The 25,431-nt window shown below is 41.5% G+C and overlaps 2 protein-coding genes across 2 annotated transcripts in view; both read left to right on the top strand.

Moving 5' to 3' along the window:
• The first annotated feature begins 15,912 nt into the window (after window positions 1-15,912).
• Window positions 15,913-17,865, top strand: chrm3a (cholinergic receptor, muscarinic 3a). The gene has a single exon (XM_076075855.1). It carries the CDS (start codon window positions 15,913-15,915, stop codon window positions 17,863-17,865), a length of 1,953 nt encoding a protein of 650 aa, XP_075931970.1.
• Window positions 17,866-21,811: 3,946 nt separating this feature from the next.
• Window positions 21,812-25,431, top strand: part of fmn2a (formin 2a) — a 36,906-nt gene continuing 33,286 nt past the window's right edge. Inside the window, exon 1 of the mRNA XM_076075952.1 lies at window positions 21,812-23,954. Coding sequence (XP_075932067.1) covers window positions 21,812-23,954 — 2,143 coding nt within the window. The remainder of the gene's footprint in view (window positions 23,955-25,431) is intronic.

Here is a 25,431-nt window from a genome sequence, read left to right as displayed (position 1 = left end):
ACAAACAATTGAGCCGGCAAATATGCATCCATTATCATGACAGATCCCGGATGTGGATTTGATCTGAAATTCCTGGTTCAACCTTAATGCGTGCCTTGAAAACGCAGCAGGAAAGAATACTGTGTTTGCTAACAACCTAAATATTTTATTGATCTTGGTGTACAGCGATTCAGTCCCCCAACAACAGAGTGAAGGCAATCAAATGCTTATTGAGTTGTTTGCAGAGAACTAGGTTTCTACAGGAGCTTGTAAAGTGAACTTCGTCTCCTTCAGAAAACCTTTTTTTTTTTTTTTACCTCTTCTGACCTGATTCTCCCCTGACAGTGTTTTGTGTGAAACAGTTCAAAGTATTTGACATCAGGGCTTATTTCTGTTTGCACATGAGGAGAGTACAGCGATTTAATGTGGCTTTGAGTTGCAAAGTGAAAATGTCTACCAATTTAGGGACTTTGAAGAAGGATAGAAGTTAATGAAGCTCCGTGTTAGTTCAGGCAGGACGTGGACTGTAAGTCATGTGCACCCGGCAGCTGATAATCAGCTGATCCAAAAAACATCAATCACGTTCAGCGATTCAGACAAGTCGATTGTCCGCTCAAGCTGCCGGCTCCTCAATCATCCCTTCACTTCACATCTGTCAGGTCTTATAGGTAAAAGAAAACACATTTCAGTTAATAGTTACCCAATAATTACACCACAATTATCCCCTGCACAAATGTGTTATTAGCTAACTATTAACAAACATGTGTAGATGTTGTTACCTGGCCTTTTTCTGTGTGAGAGTGTGGATGTTTTAAAGTGCCAAAACAGTGTTCAGGCACCACATTCTGATAGATAATTCAAAAGATCGGGATTTGAGCCCGACCTTTTAATTTCGACATCAGATTAATGAGGGCACTAAGTACTTACAGTGGACTCGTTTTTCTCTCTGTGCGTCATCAAGTTGATCTTTTAACGCAGGCGTTTGTTCAATATTTGCAGAGCTCAATGACCTGCATCTCTGTAAGATGATCCTTTTCTTATCACAATTGGGACCTTTCATATTAAATGCTAATATATTTCAGGAGTGGTAACACAGTGTAAAACACGATCATCAGTTAGTCCATGGTGCTCCATATTTCCACGTGTAGGTCTGCCAGACTCTATGGATTTTACCTTTGTCATGGATGACAACCCAGTGCAACTTCAATTCCCACATAGTATAGGTTAAGGTCACTTGCGGAGAAATAGAAAGAGGGATAATGGAATAATATCAGTCAAATCCAGGCCACTGGGGGATTTTCTCTCCTGCTGTAAGTTGCTTAGCTTCTCCTCCTGTCTCTGTGCTGCTCTCTACGTCCTCCTGTATGTCTATTTCTCTCCCTCTTCATTCCCTTCATAAATCCATTGAAATTTAGGAAATCAATGAGCCCATATGAAGACGTTTTGAACAGGGAATGAGATAAAGAGAGGAATTGTATTAGTCGCACTTTCTTTTTACTGATTGGTATGAATATATTTAAAGGTTTAAGGCTACAAAATGCCTACAACCTCTGGATCATACTCCTCAGAAATGACTGAGACACTTGAGTGGTCATGGTGTTTATCTTCATACACTATTGAGTAATATGCTCACTCTCAGCACTGTTTAAATAAGTTTAAGAGCCCCAGAGTCTCCTCGTTTGGTGTTGACATCTGAAAAGAGCGACAGACACGAGGCCCTAGGGTGAGAAAAATGGTCTTGGTTGATCAAGAGGGAGGTAGTTCAAAGCAGACACCCTCATTCTTGGTATTCCATCAGACAAAAAGGGATAGATTATTATTTTCTGGCAGGGGACACAAGTGCTTGAATAGTGAAATATTTTGCAGGAGTAATAGACGAACTTAATGGAAATTTTAAACCGTCACTGATGTTTTTCTGCTCTTAGCACATGCGGTGATGACAGTCCAGCGGTGCAGTATAAGTAAACACTGCGATTTATGCAGCAAGCACTCTGGCACGAAGCATTTGGAACGGCAGGTGTAATGTGATTATGACAAATGAAAGTTCTCAAGTTGTGGATCATTTTCGACAAACACCAGAGGATAACTGATAGGCATATTATACATGCCGTGCTTGTGTTACCCTTCATAGTGTAAGTGGTATTGTGTTCCCAAAGCCCTTTAGAAGAGATTATTTTGAAAGCCATAAACTGATGTCACCTGAAGAAGAAAATCAAGAGGTGAATATTCATGGTGTCATTATAGCAAACATGTAATTTGATTGCATGATTACTTTATAGCCTGAGAATGATTGTTATGGCTGAACCACCCACATAGTAATCTAGTAGCCTGTTCTGGTCTGTGTTGTCTCTTGCGGTGAGTGTTTCCACTTATATTAGCCGTGCTGTAAGTACGTAATAGGAGTCAAAGAGAGTCTTTTTCCACTCAGCATGGCTCCATACAGTATCACAGGCTTATGAAGTTGTCATTACTCTCCATCCTCGTAATGTTCCTGTCAGTGCGGCGGATGAGAACTATTACATGCCACAGATCATCTTTCACTCGAAGCAGGGCCCCCCCATAAATACTGGCAGTGTTAAAATTAAACAAATTAGTCCATCTGTGTATTAGCTCAGTGGTTACGCTAATTTCAGAATGCGTCTAATGTGCTCGGTAGTTCCTTCTAAGGATGGCAAAAGACAAGACGCTCTTGTCAAAGGGATTACATCACTATTCAGATGTATTTTACAATATGTCAGTCTTCATCTCTTGCTTCCTCTCAGTTCAGCTCCATTGTAATCCCTCCAAAGTAAAGCTCTCGGCTATGAATGCAATCTTTTTTCACGTCTCGCTCCTGTGTTGGATGTTTTCTGATAGACCAGTGACAACAAGCCTCGGCAGCAAAAGCCAATTGTCAGTGTAGCTGATCCATCACTCGTCTGTCGGCATTAGCATTCAAGGTTCATTAGCCAGCAATCACCCAATATACAATATAATTGTGGACTATAAACCTTGTGGTGGGACTCGACAACTGGCACCCATTGAACATCTTTCAGAATTAGGACTCTCATGATGTCTCTATTCTCAATATGTGCACCATATTATATTTGACCAAAACCTTTTTTCATACGGTTTTGTCTGTTTTCTGTCTTGCTTTGTTTTCTTCTGGTGTGTAACGTCCTGCCCAGGGACTGCAGATGAAATCAAGCCTTTATGTCTGGCACATTTCCATCCCATTGATGTTAATGAATGTGTACTCGATAGATAGATTGATCAAATAAAGTACCTTGTCTGTCTACATTCACCCAATACTGACTTTTGTTTGCTGTCAGATTGAACGTGAAGAGAATTTTTACCTTGGTGGACTGTTTGCACAATCTGTGTTTATCCAACCCAAACGGCCAACGTGTCTTTCTACTGTATTTGCGTGACAGCTCAGACTCTTGACTGCTGTCAAAACTTACAGAGAACTTACCAAGTTCTTCCTGTTATTGTCCTCCAGACCCTTATTTTTCCTTTACGCTATGTATGGTCATGAATTGGAGTCTTAAACCCTCGAGGTAAGTGCAAATTCTTTGCTCAATTTGAAACATTGTCAACTCACATGAATATAACTCCCACCATGTCTCAAGTTTGCTTTGCATTTCGCATACACCCTGCATGAGTCATCAGTTTTGATGAATAACCAACTTAAAAAAGAAAAACCGTAAGCCAATCATAACTTCTGTACGTTATTATTCCATGTAATCCAATTACTACTCGATCCAGTTTTGTTTTGAACTCGATGAATTAAATATAACAGAGTTTTACTGAAAGGTCAGAGAAGAGGAAATGAATTATACAGGGGAGGTAAATACAAATAAAGTAATCCAGCGGACCAAATAGTTTTTATGAGGTGATGTGTTGACAAGAGCATTAAATATTGATAAAGTGAGATGCAGGCAAATTCAGTCCAACTTCGAGGTACAAAAGTTTCTCCAGTGAAATCTACAATATTATGATAATATATACTATCTTGGGACTGCATTCTATGACATGAGCGTAGTGGAAGTTGTACAAGAGAAAAAAACACAGTTTATGTGAGATTATAGATTTAGGATACGGGAAGTGGGGATGACGAAATGTTTATCTACATGTTCTGCCCAGTTTAAGCTCCTCGGTGCATTCATGTGTGAAGCAACCATATATGCACAAGCCCACCCACGGACTTCTGTGTGCGTTTGTGTTTGAGCAGGTGACTTTTTTTTATAATCCAACCTGTCTGTCCAGATCTACATGTCTGCGTTGGGGTCATCTGGAGCCTAGTTAAAAGAGAATGGGCTTTTAATGCTGAGAAAGACAGATGAGACCACTATGACTTCCTCAGAGAATTTAGGGAATCAAATTGAAAAGCTATTTTAGGCTCCAGTGCCAGGTACAGTCACGTCACCTGGGTTGATATTATTGGATGAAATAGGATACACCCTCTGCTAAGCCGGTGTGTGTGTGTGTGTGTGTGTGTGTGTGTGTGTGTGTGTGTGTGTGTGTGTGTGTGTGTGTGTGTGTGTGTGTGTGTGTGTGTGTGTGTGTGTTTGTGTGTGTGTGTGGGGTGAAAGAAGCAGCCAGAGAAAGCGGGAATGGGTGGGGCGGCTGGGCCGTCAATGTTTGAGTGAATGAAACAGAGGGGCAGCCAGCGACGTGAGATTGTGTGCCTGTGTGTGTTTTCTCCATGTCCCTGCGAGTGTTCACGTTTGTAATGCTGTTAGCGCTTCATTACCAGTCTATGTAAGCATGTCTGCATCCGCCAGAAGTGTTTGGACTGTATTATAACCAGTTCTGTCAGCGCCACCTCTCTTTGTGGCGATACGGTACTTGGGATCACTTTCAAGACTTCACCTTGTTGACTCACTGCCCCCTCAAGTGTTTGAGCTTTGGCAACTGGTGATGTGTGCTAGTGGAAGAGAAACATTTGAGTCAACATTTGTATGGGTGTAGCGTATCTGCAAAGAAGAGTGCGCATGCATGTGTGGTGTGGAAGCACACAGTCCAGCGGTCGACATGGTCTCCATCATCCGACAGCCCTCTGTCCTGAGATGAGAAGTCTGTTGTGTTCCTCCTCTCTCACATAAACACATAATATCCAACTGCTGGATGACTTACACTCCCCAAGCGGGAGGTGTGACTACACACGTCTCCTGGCACATTCCTAGCTTTCTCGACAATATCCTTTCACCTCAGTCTCCTGAACCTCTTGCACAACCCCTCATCTCTGCCTCCAGCATTCAAAGACCCCTCTCCTCCTGCTGAAGCATGTTTACATAGGAGTGAGTGTGTGTTCTTTTTCTCCCTCTCCGTCTCGTTCAAGTGCCTGTTCAATAGACAGATGGTTGCACTTCCTTTTAAGGATTGATCGCAATAGCCTATCACTTACATGTGTATAGCATCTGTGTAGGTTTGTATTGAAGCGCAGATCATGAGGAGTGACGCGAAAGGTCAGCGCCTGGAATTAGCCTCACACGAAACTACATTGTTTCTCAAAAGCGTGGCATTTCATAGTTTGGATTGTGGGAATTGTTAGGAGCGAGCTGTCACTGTGGCGAATTTAATGCACGAGCATTTTCTTTCCTCTTAGACATCCAACACAGCCTAATTGCAATGACAGTAACTTAACTCTTATTTTAAAACACACATAAGGTATGCATTGGACCTCATCCAGGTTTAGATTTATTGTGAGAACGACAGCAAGGTGAACTTTCAATGCTCTCCGTGCAGTCCCCCTCAAGTGGCTGCAGCCTTTTGGTTTGACATATTCCTGAGGCATTCTTTCACCGACTCTATTTTGCCACTCGATTTTTCTTCCTCCCATCTCTTGCGTTCACATACACACATACTACACAGGCATGTCTAAGTGTCTAAGAGTGCCGTGACAAAAGATTCCAGCAGCTTGTTACTGAGGCTGTCAAAAAGCGAGGAGACCCACCACAGAGGTGAGGATGTGTGTGAAATCCCATGAGCCTCTTGCACTGGTCAGGAGAATAACAACATCCTACTTCTCTTTCCACGTGGAGATATTTTCCTCACACCTAACTACTGTAACACCACAGCTGAAGCCTAAAACAAGAGGAATTATGTGTATACTGTATGCAACTGTCTAGCATTAGATTGCTACATTTTGGTGGAAATGTATGGCTGCCCACATTTTGTTAATAAGATTCAACAAGTCCAGCAATTTAAAGGATTAATTGCACTGTTTGTGATTGCCCTCAAGAGCCACATGTATAAGCATTTTTTAATATACATCAGCGTGTCTTAAGACTGCAAAAAAATGACTGTTGGAAAATCTACGCTTTTACTGTTTTGACGCAGCTAGGTTTGGATAGGTTAAGGCACCAAAATGACTTGGTTAGGTTATAGGCAAAGATCAAGATGGGGGTTAAAATCACTACTTTGTAAGGTGAGGGAACGACTGGGTCATGGTTAAATAAACACAATGCCGACATACGGAAAAAAAAGGGAAACAAACAAGACTCTTTTATCAAAGCCTGACATGTTGTTGACCCATCCAACCACACCTTGATGGACAGGACATGTCGTTTTTGGGGCGTTTGCTGAAACATTTTCAGTATTTATTGTTTGTTTTTCTGACAAGCTTGGTAGCCCCTCTTGCCAGCTAAAGCAGGTATTTAGGGCTTTTGACCATGATTTGTTAAATATTGAAAAACCCAAAACTGACATGAATAAAGACACAGGACATGAACACTTTGTACAACCATCCATTTACTCCAACCTCCTCTTTAAGCTTCGCACTGTAAGAATGATTCCTATGTTGGAGCTAAATGTCCCAGTGAATTGAATTCAAGAGTGTAAATTAGTTGCATTTGGAGATAGGGTTGCAAAATATACTACCGCATGTTGAGATTTAGAGGATCAACAAAAAACATAGCTCACATTTCGCACCTTGTAAATTGTAGTGCGGTCCCTCTGCTCTTGGTACAACAGGGATCTTTCCAAGTATCCTGTATTGGCCGGATCCCATGCACAGCCATCTTTGGCACCCTGCATAACCTCTCACACTGATTATTATTTCACTTCCTTGCATTGTTATTTTATCAGACCAAGGTCCTGTCAAACTGCCGTCTGTTTATGGCCGCTGGTGCCAGTGTAAGCAGGACTCAGGCACTCTGCTGCAGTAATCTGGATTGCAGCAAAAAAGACACCTCAATAAAAGCAGATCTCCTGGCTGCCCACGGTCATAAAGAAGAATAAACAAGGTTAGGGCAGAATAATTATGCCGAGCTGCTTCCTGGTATTAAGGGACTGACGGGACTTCTTCCATTGTACAGACACAAGTCCTGTTTTTCTGGCCCTAGAGGCAGAAGCGTTTACACTGGCCATGTTTACATTTTCAACTTGAAAATTCCCACTTGATGACTTAAGTATTGATATTTCTGTGTTTGGCTGTATGGCTTTCTGCATCCCCTTCTCTCCTTTTCAGTAGCTAAAGTAAAGTCAACACATACCTGTCTCAACTACTTTTTCCAGAATGATTATGTAAACATTCACCATTATCTTCTTAGCTGGCTTGAAAACTAAGGTGTGACCATAGCATGGCTTTAGGGAGGGCAATGTAGGTCTATTGGTCCACCACTTTGGTCAAGAATATCTAGAGAAAAACTACCTTAACCAGCAGTCATTACCCAGCTGTTGTTCTGCAGATGAAATCCTTTTTGCATGATTACATAATCTGAAAAGAAATATGAAAATATAGATTAATGACAGCAGCTGTGCTGTGAGATAGGCCATATTGACATTTAAAACCCAAAGATCCCGCCCCTCTATCAGCTGCCGGATTGTCTCTAAGAAATGACAATTTGACAATATGAAAATATAGATCATTGGCCAAACCTACCGTGTATCTACCCAACTTAAGAACCACCTTTGACCTCAGCAACTTTTATCTCATTTGAAACCATGTAGCATTAGAAAACTGTGATTGTCTCTGAGTTGCTGAAGCAATAGCAATCTGAAATTAATTTAAACCATGAGCAGACATCAGCTGCAATAACAAACAACGTGATTAGTTGTCATTCATTACTGAGTGCTGAGAGAGAAGAAGTGAGAGACCAGCCTGATGACTGGTGCAAAGTTACTCACTGACGGGAGGAACTTGTCTTCAGTTTTGTGCAAAAGAGAAGCAACATAATGTAACAACTGTCAAGTGAGGGATAGATATGTTCACTTAATGTTTCTTGGCTGCCAAATGTGTCTCTTTAGTTTGTATCAGTCAGCTGTCAGTGTAATCCAAAGCAATTAGTTTATTATATGTTAAATAAATGCTGTTTTACTTCAATTACTGCCAAATGATGATCTAGTCAGTATGTATACAAACATTTATCAACAATTAAATGTCCAAAAAATCATTACAAAATCCACACCATGCAAAATAACACCCACATGTGACCAGGCACACTTGCCAGAAGAGACTTTCTTTTTCCACCGTGGAGAAGGTCTTGTCATCCTGTGCAATAATCTGTTTAATTCACCTTATCTCTTCTGCAAATCCTCTAATGTTTGCTATTTGGGTGCAGAAAATTTCTCACGCACCGTTGGTGGTAATAGATTAATGGTTGGCTGCTTTTGAGAGGGACATTTCTTGTCTGACACAGTGTAAAAGATAGGCCTATCAGGTGCCTCCCATAAATTACACAGACGTATGTGAGATTACGTGTACAACCCGTTCTTATTCCCAACTCTTTAAATACAACGCTTGGTCAGTGGCTCTCAGCGTCTGATGCAGACCAAGGCACCCTTTAGTGTTAAAAACTAAGTAAACCTACGTTGGAGGTTGATTTTTGAAAAGACACGATATGCATATAATGAGCTGACACACTGTCCCTGACGCATCAATTGGATGCTAGAGGGTTACCTACGTAGAGCCTCATAGTTTAAAACGTATGGCCACTGACCAAGCATCGACAAGTGATGAGTTGGTATTGAAAATCTGTTTTGCAACCAACCATATCTGACTCTTGACTCCTAGGGAAAAACACACAGTAATTGCAAATATTTATTTGGTGTTAATACCACATGGACTGCATTTACACCAAAACCCAAATTTGAACGCGTCTGCTTTAGAGACAGCTGCAAGGATCAACTGTCTGAAATTCAAGCACGATGTTAGCAGATGGAGTTGATCCCCAGTCTAAATGCCATGTTAGTTTTGGGAATATATTAAATGTGTCAAGACAAAAAGTTTTTGCTCCCAAATTTTTCCAGTATTATTGGACATATGATGCCTGTAATCAAGGACACAGGGTGATGCATCAAAGGCTTTTGTTATTTAAGTCAGAAGAAATTGGGTTTTAGTTTTCCGTTCTCTTGCCAGCTTGCCACCAAGCGAAAACCTCCGGTGATGAGAAATTAAGTTGAAATGCAGTTCCTCAAACGGCAAATGCAATTCCTTAAAGGCACAACAGCAGAAATGAACATGTTTACAGCCTGGTCCTCTATAGCTTGTATCCCCGTTATTGGAGCAACCCACTTTGAGATTCACAACGGCTCTGTAGAAACCTATGGTTGACGTCACGGAGATAACTGCCATATTGTATACAGTCTATGCCTGTCACACATACCACGAAGAAAGTAAACAACAAAGAAACAACCAGGAAAAGTTGCGTATCGCCCATCCATGCTTTTTTCTTTCCCTTGAAAAGATTTAGATGAATATGAATTGTACACTTTGTTTAGCTAGTTCATTCTCAATATTATATTACCACAATGATTATAATTTAGAGCATGAAAGCCACTCTGTTTCAACTGAAGTGAAAATGAGTGATATATTACATTTTTGGGTGAACTTAAAGTGTAAAGTTATTTAAAACCCTTTATGTCAGTATCAGCAGAAATGTACATTTCTCAAATAAAAATGAAAACAAGAGTGGAAAAGGTCTACGATAATTTAAAAAAACAGCATCATGTCAACAAATTGAGTAAATCGAATCATTAACATTGTAGGCTAATCCTGAAGCCTGACACCTGCCTGAGTCTCCTGTTAGCTTTGTTGCACCTGTTAGGGCGGGGCAAGTTACACCTTTATCATGCTTATTGGTATATGATGATTTGAGACCTAATACATTCTCATCAAAGCTCCGGACTCCTTCAACATGATCAGAGGTCTAATCAGCCAGAATAACTGAAAACACCTATGTGAATGTTCAGAGGCTTTAAGATTTCCGCCTTTGTTCATTTGGAAGCACTCATAGTAACGGTTTTAATACTTCAGTTCCCAGAACTCTGGGGGCAGCAAACAGTCAGTTAGCGCTAACTCGATACAGCTCTGGTACTGCTGTAGAAGAGAAAAAAAGTAAAAACTGTGCGATGATATCAGTAACTCTGCATTACATAATTTCCTGTGAACCCATCGTTCAGTTTATGGATCGTGGTCGCCCTCCGCCGTCAGACACCTCCCTCATTTTCATGCCATAATTCTTGGCACCCTTGTGCATGGAATCGCGGATCAACCAACGAAGACTTGTTCAGCAAGTCATCTTTTGCTTTGTCATGTTTCTCACTGAGACGGACCAGGATGGTGGACATCCTTTATGAGCTGTCCTTATCTGCAGCTTTCGCAAACCTTTGTTTGGAGGAGGTGTGGTGAATGCTTCACACTCACTTAAGATTTGCCTGACTGAAAATCTTTGAACTTTAAGAGTGGACGTAAAGCACCGCTCACAGACTCCAGCAGGTCCATCTCCTGCCAAGTAGGCACTAAATGCTTGTTCTTGTCAGCAGTGAGCACCTGACAGATGGCCTCGTGCTGTTTCACAACCCTTGTCACCATCTTCTGGCAGCAGCCTCATCATCACCAGCTTGTGATAGATTTAGCTCATCCTGTGCAGTCCCTTTTTCTTTTATGAACAACTTCATTTTAAATACTACCTCTTTACACCCTGGCTCCGATGAAATTGTTTGAAAAATATTGAAATTAATCACCATCGTTTAAAAGGTGCTAAATTCAGAAGATTAATTCAGCAGCAAACAAACTATTTGCTGTGTGTGTGTGTGTGTGTGAGTGTGTGTGTGTGTGTGTGTGTGTGTGTGTGTGTGTGTGTGTGTAACCCAAGCGTCTCTGTAATTTATTTACGTAGCTGTAGTCTCTATTATATCTATCTATTATAGCTTTATATCTAGGTGCAATTATACAACAAAACCGGACCAAAATATAATTGATTCATTAAATCTAATAAATTAGCATTGTAATTAGCATCATCAACCATGCAGTTCCATCAGTCTTCTGTTATACTGTCTTTGTTAAATTAATGTTTTGAAATCAGGCTTTGGCTTCACATTTCTCACCAAATACTATAATGGTGCAGTGCTTTGTGTTGATTCAGAAAAACGTAGATTCACACAGTTCTTATTATGTATATACTACTGGTTCAGAGCAAACACTTCCCCTGAATGGTCCTCGGGGAAAAATGACATTTACGAGTCTACAAATTGTATTGTCAGAGTGGCTCTGATGTTTCACCGGACTGCATGTCAGAGGTGGTGGGGAAAGAGCAACAGACTGCAGTTGCTCCTCTACTATCTTCCTGCGCTCTGTGTGCAGCTGGAGGATCTATGATGTATGAAAAAAAAAGCTTTGTATACTGTGAATAAAACCGGTAATATTTAATTTGATTAGGCTTGATCCCTATGTGTGCATGTAAGAAAATAACCGTTTATTTTCCCAATATCTGGTCAGTTTATTTAAATATTTATTTATATTATACATATATTTGGAAATTCACTTCGATGGTGTTTGCATGTTGAAGTAAACGCATGGTGTGAACAGTCTGCCGGTAAAATCATACTTAATATTTCAAATGCAACCGAGGAACTGAACGGCACAGGTGGCTGGGCCCGACTTAGCAGAGTTGTTTTGCCGGCGGAAATATTATGATTAGTTTGGCAAAAACTTACACAATTTGAGTGGCAATGGCAGAGTCGGTCAGAAGTTGTTCCAGCAAGGCTGCTTAACTCAAAACACAGAAATCGGTAACTCCACAGAGCCGTCAGTGCTGTGGTACTACTTGCCAGATTACATTTCACCCTGAAATAAGCCCCATTACCACATTTTATCACTCTGAATGACCTGGTATCTTCAAGTGTTATCCTTTATCGTGCAACACCACATCATCCAGCTTTGAGGGATAGCAGATGCTTGACTGAGTACGAAGGCATTGTTGCTTTTAATGCACGGTCATTGACCACTGTTTGAAGGCCTCTCCTGCACTCGCTGTCCGTCCTCTTGCTACAAGGCAAAAAAAAGCTCTCTTGGCATTGCCAAAAGCCCGAACTCTAGTTTTGTCAGTCCACTGTAGCTTTCCAATTGTTGATTCGTTTTTCTCAGCCTGAATAGTAACCTTTCGTTCCATGGTTGAGTCTAGTTCTGCCTTGTTTGGCAGTAGCCTTTTCTGTGTGCAAGCTGTTGACGCCTGAGTCGTTTTTACAATAATGCCTCATTGCAGTAAAGTGCTAAAAAACCCTGACTGCATCCAGATGTCTCTCTGCACTTGTCTCAAGTGCACATTGCATAAGGTGCTACAAAAGCCAGTTGTTACATTTTAGACAAGCCAACATGAAAAAGCAATACCAATATTCTTTTCTATCTTTTGTTGATTAAACCTCCCCATGCTATATACCTATGTAAAGAATGGTACTAGGAGAAATGCAACTTGTAGAACAGCATCTCTTTAACTCAAGGCATGTAGTGGCACTCAAGGGGTTGCATCAAATTATAGCAGCTTTAACCTTTATCAAAAAGCACTTATCAACGACTCATCGTTGTTGGACATTATCAGTGCGTATAAAATAGAAACCTGAAATGGCCTTGTATTAGCCACCCAATCATTTAGATGGATCCTTGGACCCAACTCGGATTGCGCTGTCGAACCCTGCTAGGACGAAATGTCAAGGAACACGGAGCACAATAAATGATTATCGATCTCTCTGTGCACCTGGAACCATCACACCTACGTGCCTGCGAGTCAAACATAAGAAGTAGAGCTTAGCGTGGGTTTGGACGGAGAGATAGACACTGGCTTCACTGTGGCTTCACTGTGATAGCAGCTGATTTTCAAAGTCTCGCTAGCCCACCCGTGTTGTCATCTGCTGCATACAGTTTTCATCTTAAAAGGCTTGATCAGTTTAATTATAGGGGAAAAGAAACAAAGCCGCTCGTCCTCTGTTGTTCAGCCAGTTTCTGCTCTCGTGGGACTACAGATGTAAATCTATGGTAGTTAATCATTGCAATTTCAGGCAACAGCCAGGCTTGATTGTCCCATATTAATATTTTCACTGTGGTATTAGTCAGTGTTGGGCACAGAAATGGAGCATGAATAAACAGCATACATATAGACACATACATCGTATGTACTGTATATTTGACAGCATACAAAACAAGACGAGCATCATTTTGTCAAATCAGTATAACTAACATAATTTCGTTTGTGTTCTCAGTGTGCTCTACTCCCTAAATCCTATACACATGTGCCGACATTGAACTATCCTGTCACTCTTAAGGCGGCAGAGGCAGGTACAGGGGGTCTGACATTTGGCCTTTTCCCATAGGATCCACTCTTTCCTTTTCTGCAAGCCTCCTTTTGCCTCTATTCCCCAGACATGGCACTGTCTGATTTTCCCTTTTTTATTCTGTTATTTGGTTTTCTAATTTCATTTTTATCATCCTGTGTTTACGCCAAGTCAAGGTATCAGATTAAAGACAGATTTCCCCACTGTTAAGCCCTTACCATATCTTCACATGGACACATTTGGCCCTTGTAAGCCAATTAAAAGATGTTTAACACTCACGAGCAACACATTGCTGTCTTGAATTCTCAGTAGAATTTGCTTTGTGAAGGGTAAACTTTGTTTTCTTTTGAGGCTTTTAAGTTTGCTGTTTGTCATTAATGTTGCAGTTCTTTACGTTTATTCTTGCATGCAGTCGTAGTTGTTAGATTTGTATTCATCTACATTTTATTTCACAATGATATAATTGCAGGTTCAATGTTTTTCTTTCCATCTATGTGCGCATATGCATGCACTGTATTTGTATATGCACAAAATGTATACAATTCATGTATGTGGCTGTGCATGCTCATGTAACATAAACAGTGTTTGTGTGAAATGTGAGAGCACATTCTGTGTGTATGTGAAGGGATGCAGTGGTATATGTCCACAGAGGGGATAGCGGGGAGCCCACTGATAATAATAGTAGCAGCATGCGCTCAATGTCACAAACGGCTGTCAGTCGCTGTTGGCTACTGAGGTTCTTTAAAAGCTCTGTGGGAGGTCTGAGATTCTGTCAAGGCATAGGTGCAGCACTTAGCTTCAAATACCTTTGTCTGTCGTTTGAAATAGTGTGTGTGCTTTTGTGGGTTTACTGGATAATGTGTTGTACATGTGTTATCTTCACATGTATTTGTTTAAATGGGTGGTGGTGGTGGTGGTGGTGGTGCTCCCGGGGGATGTTGCTACATGTCCCCCAGGATAACAGGTTGGTGTTTGTTCCCTTCACACAGGCCGGTTAAGGATAGTGTCAGGTTTAAAATAAACCATTGTCATAAACGTCAGCTTAAGAACACCAAGTTAGTGACTTTCACAATAAAAAGAAAAGTCAGGGTAGTGAGCGACAGTTATCAAATCACACAAAGCATTTTTGCCACATTTGTTAGTAAAAAGTTACTAAATATTCTATACTAGATAGCATCTCATTTTTTTTCAACACATACAAACATATACATGCACACTGAATGCAAAAAACAACGGTAATTATAATTGATTCACAGGAAAACTTGAAATGGACAGGACATGCTGCTCTACAAAAAGACAGTCCCTGCTATTATCTAATTATCAATAACTGCTTCAACGAAAACCATAGGGTCTTCCGTTTTTGGTTTCCATTGTGAAGTGATGCCCAATCAAACAACAAACAGCACTCTCTGCTATTTTCCTTTCTGTTTCACTATTATGTTTTGTCTATGCAAAGCTTTCTTAGAAGGCTCCTGGAACAGTAGATCAAGTCTGGTGGCAAATTATTCTTTGTCCTCCATTCTTCATGCTGTCTGCAAGCCCCTACTTAAGATGATGCCTGCATAATGTTATAGCATAGCTGTCACCAGCAACGTCGTTTTTAACTTTTCTCTGATTTTGACTTGGGTTATGAACAGACACCAGTTGTTTTCTGTCATGTTCATATTTTAGAAAAAACAATTGACAGAGTTTGAGCATTAACACTACAAAACACATCACTAGCAAACGGTTTCACTCTGTATGTGTTTGAGTGACAGACTGACAGACAGACTGACATAAGACACCAGACTTTGAATAAAGATCAGCAGTGGGCAGCTTCCACACCTGATCGGACAGAAGAAAACCACCCCCGTTCAAGGCCTAATGTTATGCAAGGTGCAATCCCAACGCAGCCATCCTTACAGACTCGAAAATTCATTACCTGTGTTTAAGTGAAATGTCTTTGCAATTTGCTGCGTGTCATACGTGACAGGTGGTGAATGCAGTCAGTCTCTCTCACTGGAAGTGTTGGCTGTCTAGCCTTGTTGATTTAGATGTCAAGTTGTAATTTGATATATGGCTTGCAATGCATTCACATTGTGCATACAGATCGTTTACAAATGCAGTTATAAGTGATTGTTTAGCGCGGTGGACAAATCAGACCCAAGCATCTTTGTCATTGCAGACATCCAGCTTGGTAGAGTAGCTTTCTAGCCTCACCTACTGGATATGAATAGAAATGCTGATGTGTCCTTTCTCCATTTCATTCTCTCTGTCATCCCCAAACCCCCTTTCTACTTCCCCTTTTGTGTCAAGTCCCTCCCCCCCCCCCCCCCCCCCCCCCCCTCTCTCTCTTTGTACCTCCCTTCTTCTCTTTCCTGTCTTTCTGTCTCTGTTTTAGGAATATGCCAGGACATAACAATGAGCTCCAACAGCACAGACCCTGGTCTCTTCCTGACTGCAAACACCTCACTACCAGCAGCCGGAGCCTACCCTCAATCCAATGCTCTTCACCAAGGAGGAAGTGGAGGAGCAGCCTGGTTGGCTTTTCATGTGAATACCCTGGATGATAATTCCTCTTCCACCAGCAAACTCTTAAACCTCACCTCAGATTCCCAAAATGGAACTGTGCCCCATGGTCCCTTGGGTGGCCACCCTTTGTGGCAGGTTGTCCTTATTGTCTTGCTGACAGGCATGTTGTCACTGGTCACCATCATCGGCAACATCTTGGTGGTGGTATCCTTCAAGGTTAATCGCCAGCTAAAGACGGTCAATAACTACTTCCTGCTGAGCTTGGCAGTCGCTGACCTCATCATAGGGGTCATCTCCATGAACCTCTACACAGCTTATCTTGTTATGGGCTACTGGGCCATGGGCAACTGGGCCTGCGACCTGTGGCTGGCTATAGACTATGTGGCCAGCAATGCATCAGTTATGAACCTACTGGTCATCAGCTTTGACCGATACTTTTCAATCACAAGGCCTTTGACCTACCGGGCCAAACGGACCACTAAGCGAGCTGGGATCATGATCGGCCTAGCCTGGTTTGTTTCTCTTGTCCTGTGGGCCCCAGCCATCCTATTATGGCAGTATTTTGAAGGTAAAAGGACAGTGCCCTCAAATCAGTGCTACATTCAGTTCCTCACAGTGCCCACTATAACCTTCTGCACAGCCATGGCGGCTTTCTACCTGCCTGTGACGATAATGAGTGTCCTCTACTGGCTCATTTACAAAGAGACCCAGAACCGTTCGAAGGAGTTAGCTGGATTGCAGGGTTTGGGGATTCGTGGTGGGATAGCAGGTAGAGGTGGTAATGGTAAAGGTGAGAAATCACGTTTTGTCCATCAGACAGGAAGTTCTAGAAGTTGCAGCAGCTATGAGCTGACCAGGTTGTCCCGGAGAAGGAGCACATGTCGGGAACTAGTCGGCCGCTTCCACTGCTGGCCTGGGGTTCGTTCTTGGAGACCTGGAAGTATCCGGCAGGGGGAGGGGGATCCAGACCAGAGCAGCAGCGACAGCTGGAACAACAATGATGCTGCCGTCTCGTTAGACCACTCTGGGTCTTCAGAGGATGAGGACTGTGGGGGCAAAGAGATGATTACCCAGAGTCATGCTATTTTCTCTATTGTTCTCAGCCTGCCTGGTATAAAGGCTGCTGTCAACTCCCAACTAACCTCATGTGAGGATCTGGATGCAGCCTCAGAGGAGGATCCCCTCAGGGGAGCGGAGTATAACCGAGACAGCCTCTCAACAGTCACCGCCAACACCACTGCCGCTACTACTCCCGATGAGGCAAACAGTTCAGAAAATAGCTATCACCAACGCTTCTGCTCACGAAAGATTCAGTCAATGCCTACCATCCAGGCTACCTCTAACCAAGGCTCGGATGCTCCCCCAACAACTACTACTACAGTCGCCGACAATACCACCACCATCAGCACCACCACCAAATCCCCCTCTGTCCCAATGTCCTTCAAAGATGCAGCTCTGGCAAAGCGTTTTGCAGCCCGAGCCCGGACTCAGATCACTAAGAGGAAGCGCATGTCCTTAGTAAAGGAGAAGAAGGCCGCTCAAACTCTCAGTGCTATCCTCTTTGCATTCATCATCACATGGACACCGTACAACATCATGGTGCTGGTCAATACCTTCTGTAATGTTTGCATCCCGAACACCCTGTGGGCGGTAGGGTACTGGCTGTGCTACGTCAACAGCACTGTCAACCCCATGTGTTACGCCCTGTGCAACAAGACTTTCCGTACAACCTTTAAGATGATTCTGCTGTGCCGCTGGGACCAGAAAAAAAGACGGAAGCAGCAGTTCCAGCAGAGGCAGTCTGTGGTATTCCACAGGAGGATTCCCAGGGAGTCCACGTAAAGGACAGGCTGTTTAGATGGTTAATAACAGGGAATCTAACGATTTAACATAGGACAAGGAAATGGAAGAAGCAGACATCTAATTGTTTCTGTGGAGTTTTTTTGCTTAGAGATCCATAATGTGTTTCTCTGCTGGTATGTCAAGCACAGCAACCCTATGTGGTTTTCTTGCGGTATGTTTGTGTCAGTGCATCCATTGAGCAAAGCTGTTTGTATGAATAAAGGGTTGTGTAAGGTCAGTTACAGAGATGAAAACTTTCCTACTGTCCTCGAAGAACTCCTTGCCTTTTCAGTGTGGGAAACAATAGAAAAGGGCTTTAAAATGCATCGCAGAAGAATATTTGAAGTGCAATTGACACAAGGGAAAAGGATGTCCTTGTCACAGGGTTGGGGATTTATTATCAATTCTCTCTGTGGGTAGCTAGATCTGTAACGTGCAGAGTGGTTTTGCATTTCCAACAAAACTATGTATCTGTAATACGTCACTGAAAGTCAAGACAAACACTATTTTGTGTCACAGGCTTCTACATTGTACTGATTTGACCTGTTGTCCTCTTGACATTTGTTTTCATCAGAACTTCTGTACATTGCCTTTCTACATGGATATAGCTTTCCTGTGTCTGATGGAATATAACAAGTTCTTGAATTGTGCCCTTACTTTCAGTCAACAGAGATCTTGTTATTTTTGTGATATTCATCTTTGGTTTTCTAGATATTCCTGAGATTTTGAGCCAGTCTGAAAATGATTCTTCTGACGAGCTGAGTTGTGAATATTTTGTGTGGCACCGCAGTCAGTGAACTACTGTTGTGTTCAATGTGATTGTTGTGGTTTTTATGGTGGAGACAATAAGTACATTGGTTGTGTTTTATGTACTTGCAGTTCTCTGTCATGAGTAATGATTATACATTGATGATATTCTGTTTGTGTACATTTGGATATTTCTGACTTGATACACAATGATTTATTGCACACGAAGATGTTCATTTATAAAGATGTGTGTTTTGATTTTACACTATCTCTCAGATGTCCACAAAATGATACATCTAAAGAACTCTTTGTAAAAGGCCGCCCATCTTTGATATAGTAGCGCAATGGCAGCCTCTAGTGGCTTGAGAAGGACAAGTGCAGTATCAAATTCCCATTCTGCAAATGTGAAGACAAAAATGTCCATTTTTTAAATCATAATTGTGCAACAATTATTCATATTGTAAGCCTGTTTTGTTTTGTGAATTGGCTTATTTCACAAATTTGATTTAGATATTAAATCTAAAAGAAAATCTATCTGGCATTTTACAAAAGAATGGCCACAATCATTGACGTTATAACCTGATTATTATTGTTTGTTTGATTTCATATTATTTATGGGAGAGGGTTTTTTTTTTATTAAAAAAAGCAATTGATTAGTAGAAATTAAAGCTGTCTTGGTCATCAGGTTCTTCGATACAGAAAACCACACATAAACAAAAGTCTTTTTTTTTGTAATGCACATTTTGTTATTCTTATTTTAACTAGTTTTTTAAATATTTTTGCCACACCTAAATCTTGAAAATTGTGTAAAAGATATTGAAGGCAAAGAATAAACTGTTTGCCAACTGGCATATTGAAGAATGGGTCGATTGGATTATGTTGATGCAATGATATGACTTATGTGTTGTATGCAAAAGAGATGTTAAAAAATATCCCATGCTTGTCATCAGTGGGTGTTTTGTTTGCTTTCAACACAATGTGCTCCAGTGTCATGATACATTCTTCATCAAAATATGAGATTTTAGTACTTAAATATTGGGAATGTAAACTACTAAAATGATGAACACAAACATTTTGTTACATTTCAAGTATGCTAATCATATTCATATTTTAAGTCAATAAACAAACAAAAAATGTCATCAGTTTTTTGTGTGCAGCAAGTCCTAATTGTGTTATTTTCATTTGTGTTTTGATTTATTTTTTTTACCTTTATTTACCCAGGGTGACTTTATTGTCTTAGCAGGAGGCTGGGTCATTATACATCATTTATTCCCTGCCTCTAAAAAAATATTGCATGATATAATGAAGAATATATATATGTATATGTATATATATATATGTGTATATAGGATCTAAAACACTGAACATACTTTTTTTTAATTTTAGCTATAATTTTCCAGTTTGTAGAGTTATTCCCCCCTATGACTTTAATAGTGTTTTTGTAATTTATATATCTATATCCATTCTCTTCAGAAACTTGTCGATGTTTGAATCACTAATTAGGCTCAGTGACATGTCTGGTAAAAGCTTATATCAGCAGGACACAGCTGAAACTAATTTCTTGATTGGAGGGATGGACTTAAAAGTGGCACCAGGGTGCACAAAACCCAAAGGAAGGGAATACCAGCTTCTTATCATGTATGGAGGCTTTTTTATCATTTTCTCTTATCAAATAAGATTCCTATACTGTCTGACTCTAACACAACATTAGCAAAGAGTGTCTAGTTTTAACCAGAATCTGAATAAACTCGGGAGTTGTTTTTGACTGTCGCACAGTTCTGTATGTTCACGTGATGAGGCCTGATTAAGTTAGTGAGTGAAGTCTCAGACGGTGCTAATGGAAGATGGCCAAACAGACCAGACATGTGATGAGGAAAATACCAACTTCATGTGACCCATGGCTGAGGAGCGGCTCATAGACGAGGACAAACACCCATTTGTGTTGTTTTCCTCACTCTGTGCTGAACCACTGAAGGGAATCCACCAGTCAGGCAAGTACACTGTCATATATATATATATATATACTATAATCTTTTTGAATATTTAACTAAGAGGCTTATCCACAGTTTTTTCACCATTTCATACATTGGGAAATTTGACTGCTCATGTTGCAAAATGATTACCAAGAAGATTTTCTGAAGTGCTCGGGAAGTGTTTTGACAAACACAAACACTTTAATGAACTTCTGAGTTGGTAATTTCTGGTAAATATTTTTTATTTTAATTAGGAGCCTTTAAGAATGTGTCATTTATTTATTTGTTTGTGTATTATTAGTTTCACCGACTTAATTAGCATTCTTACTTTAAAACACTTACTTTTGACTCTTTAAGTAAGAGAGACAATCTTTATAATTAGTGTCAAATGGCTCAACTTTGTGTGTACCACACCCATTAAACAGTCCTAAGACATGCCTCTATGCAGCCCCACACACACACACACACGTAAACACACACACACACACACAATTAAATAAATGTCCACTATTGCCTTTAAGACATTTAGTAAATAAAATGTGTTGTGATAATATTACTGTACTGTGTCTTTAACTGTAGACACAAATCACCTAAGAGGAATTAGATGGCTGTTTGACCGATTTTTAACTAGTGAAACTAAATTTTCTATTCTGTTAAATCTGTGTCAGCAAATAGTTTCAAAAATTATTTCCTATTGGTTTTCTCTTTGGGCTTTTTGACTCTATTTGTTGGATGCATATAATGTTATGGTGTGTTTTTTGAGCTGCTCCAGTCTTTATATCATATCTCACTGCCTATGTGATGTAGTAAAATATATTTTACTCAGTATACAGTTTATTCAGTATACTATCATAGAATGAAGAATTTATTTACTTGCTGTAGATATACTAATTGATTAGTTGAAACATCTATTCATGTAATAGACACTTTCTAACAAATTGCAAAAACACAATGGAAACATTTCAAAGAAAAATCTAAATATAGAAAACCATTCACTCTATACAAAAAAATCTACAAACTGCATGGCAATAAGACATAAGACTTCTTGTCGGGTTGCACTCATCTTCAACTTTTACCTCATGACTCTACTGAGAACAGATGGCCTCTCCTCTGCCATTGAGAAGCTAAGCTGGAATTAAAAATCAATTAATGTGATTTTAACTTCTTTTTCCTTTACTTTAGCCTGCCTCGATAGTCTCCCCTCCAGATGAAGCCACTGTGTCGGGATGCACGCTATTAAGACAGTGGAGACCCAGGTGCCCTTTCTGAAAGAGAGTTTCTTCACCAGCCCTTTCAAAGGCAGGAGGAAAAGCAGCGTTACCAGCCTCCTCCGTAAACAACAGCACTCACTCCTCAATCAACAACACCAGCAACAACTGTGCATTTTAGAGCAGCAGCAGCGTCCTAAGCAATTTCTCTTCCCTTCAGTAGAGAATGAACAAGGGCAGCGCACTCCAGAGCATAAGCGACTTGTTCGCTCGACCAGCAGCCCGTTATGCAAGACAGCCGAGCGTGCAAGAGCAGATGGGGATAGAAAGGAGGGGCAAAAAGAGAGGAAGGATCAGAGGGTGATGGAGGGCAGGGGGGGAGAGCTAGGAGTGAGTGGTAGCGAGCCCGCGGCTGTCAGTGCCAGTCCCCGCCTCCTTTCATCATCAGCGAAGCTGGGAGAGGCAGCATTATTCTCACAGCTGCCATTAACTGTAGTGGGCAGACAGCAGGGATTTGGCAGCTCTGATAGGGCTCTGACCAACAGAGGACCAGCATCCGTAGCAGCCCAGGAGGAAGCCTGGCATGCCCAGCCTCGACCCCAGCAGCATGGCCTGTTAGCCAAGGGTGTCCGCCTGCTCAGGAACATGGGGAACCAGGAGGCAAAGCAGAAGAAAGGAGGAGGAAGTAGTGGAGCAGCAGGAGATGTCTCCTGTGACGGCGACGCTGATGAGAGGGAAGTGGATAAAAAATTGAAAAAGACCCACAATAAGATAAGTAAAGGAGGAGAACATAGTGGTAAGAAGAAATCAAAGTCTGAGTCGAAGGGTTCCGTGTTTTCCGGCATGAGGATCAGGAAGAGTATATCAAAGGCGAAAGGGTTGTCTAAGGATGACACGTTGGAAGATGTGCACTTGGGCAAAGCAGGGCTGAAGCCCGCTGCAGAGGCAAGCCTGTCAGCTGATGAGATGGGCATGCGATCAGATGTCGAGGGGGATCTATGTTATTTGACTCCAGACAGCCAACAGTCTATGGATGAGATTGACCGAAAGACGAGCTCGGGGTCGGATGCTGACCTTTACAGTTTTCACTCGGCTGAAAATGAAGACCTGCTCTCTGACATCCAGCAGACCATAAGAGACCAATGTGTGGCCAGTGACAGGCTGGAAATGATGACTGGCTGCTTATCCGGAGGGTCAACCTCTGAGCAGGTAATGTCTCACCAGCTATTTAATCTGGATCAGGAAGTTTTCTCACCCCCTGTTGGTGCTAAATGTGTACCTCAAGAAGTAAGTGATGGCTGTAAGAATTTAGAGAACGAAAGCTGTTCTTCTGGTCCAGGGTCCCCAAGTGAAAGTGGTCCAACATCTTCAGCCCCAGATAGCAGTGGCAGCCTTCTTCCAAAGACTAACAGCTCGTACAGCTTCCCTGACACTACACCCACCAGCACCTCGTACGAGAGTGCTGAGGAACACCAGGATGACCTAGAGAGTCCCGTTCTGCACCCACAGAGGCCTCAAGGTAATCAGGCACCACAGAGCAGCAATGCATGTGGGCCAAGTGTCCACTTGGATCCCATGGTGGTGGGGGCGGGGCCGATGGGGTCTCACAAGAGTGCGAGCAGCATGGACCTGTCTCTGGAGAGGGAAGAGGAAACTGGGAGACGGGACTTCCTGTCCCTGAAAAGGAGGAAGAGTAGTTTGTCTTTTAGTCAGCTAACAACAGACAGCCCCAGTGTTTCTCAGCCAAGACGGACTTCCTCCACCACCTCCCCCTCAACTGTCAAACTCTACCCTCCAGTCCACCCCTCCTATGTTAAGACCACCACCAGGCAGCTCACCTCTCCAATTGGCTCCCCCATTACCAGCCCCAACGTGCCCAGAAAAACAGACGTCGCGGTTGCTTCAGTGGAATCTACCCAGGGGTTCAGGAGGCACAAGCAGCGGTCTTGCTCCATTGCTGGGCCCCTCGGTGAGTCTGCAGACTGGTTCACAGAGCTGGATAAGCTAAGAGGGAGGCAGGGTGTTAGGGCCAAATGTCCAGAGCAGGAGACACCAGAGAAGAGTCACACAGGTGGAACGTACTGGACACTGGGCTCGAGGAGAGCACATTATGGACGGCGGACCTCCACTACCACAGCACCTTACCTGGATGTCTTCTCTGGTGAGTCACATATAACACAGGTAACTGAGCTGCTGCCACGCATGAAGCTTAATCAGACAGATATGAAGTGCTGGAAATAACCACATCATAAATAAGCAACACATCTTGGCCACCATTGCACTGATTCTGGATGGCATTGTGATGCCAGTAGTAAGGGTTGGATGTTGCTATCAAATGTATGACCTACAGATGTGCCTGATTTGGTTGTTAAAGACCACAATAATTAATGGTAGCTTCTTGTTAAGGTAAAAGAGAGGAGATAAATTGTTTGGGGGGTGTCTTGATTGGATGGTGTGAACCAGGAGGTCGTCAGAAAATGGGAGTTAATAGAACAAGGAGGTGTGTCTCAGAAGAAGTGATAAATATAGTATATTATTATATAATATTAATGAATTGGTTCACATCATGTTTGCGTCACAGCCCTACAATTTAAAACAAAACCTGAATCTATATACTATTAGCTAAGGTTCATATAAAGTGTTTGTATGGATTTAAATGGCAATAATATATAATTTTCCAATAAAAAGACCAAAACCAACAATATGTTTGTCCCTCTCTTGATACTTTCCCATTTCCTGTTTGTGGTACTCAGCTTTAAGCCTATTTGTTTCAACTGAAGAGGTAAATCTTTTTTAAAAAAGGCAGAAATATGTTGTCTTTTTTTAATTTATTGTTTTAGAAACACTAAGTGGTTTCCTAAAACAACAGGGCACTTTAGTGTTCAGCAAGTGAAGCTTAGACAGAAGTTAATAGTACATTTGTTGCAAACTATTTTCAGCCGCAGATTGGGTATATGGGAAAATAAAACAAAATAGTGTTTTGACAACGATGGAGGTCTATGGTCGAATAACCTACATTGGGCTTAAATTAATACAAGCCGTATGTGTTAGTAGGGTCAATACATTGTTGGTTTTGGTATTTTCATGTGATTTGACAAACTATAAAATATCACCAGGACTAGCATTGCATTATATAGTAAAAAATGTTTTTTATTGAGTAGAAAATCCTTTTTATTGACTCCTCTGCTCTCACAGAAGCAACCTTTTACTGACCCAGCAATGCATCATGGCAAAACAAAGATTCCTGCCATTGACATGTTACAGTTTGTGTTTCATTTATTCCTGTTGTTGCTGGGAATCCCAAATGGCCCCGATGTGACCCCTATTAGTTTGACTCCAATCTCCGTCCATATTGAGATTAGGTTATTATGCAATGGTATTGTGAAATGGTAATTGTATAGTTATTAAAATTCTAGTAACAAATGATCACATTATTCAAACAATCACAGCAAGAACAATAAAGCTATGATTTAAAAGTACAATAGCTCATGAAAATCATGATGTAACAGTGAGGGTTCTTTACTGAGGAGTGTCTTCAGAACAAACGCCTCCTTCTAATAAAACAATGCCACTCTGTCCTCCTTTCTGTTGTGGTGCACTTCAAGAGCTCAGCTGCTCTCCACTGTCTGAGCCTGTGC

The sequence above is a fragment of the Anarhichas minor genome, unplaced genomic scaffold, assembly GCF_050575085.1.
Source record: "Anarhichas minor isolate MPS153535 unplaced genomic scaffold, ASM5057508v1 ptg000054l, whole genome shotgun sequence".
Lineage (NCBI taxonomy): Eukaryota > Metazoa > Chordata > Actinopteri > Perciformes > Anarhichadidae > Anarhichas > Anarhichas minor.
Note: the sequence above shows the minus strand (reverse complement) of the source record. Positions and strands in the feature narration are given on the sequence as shown.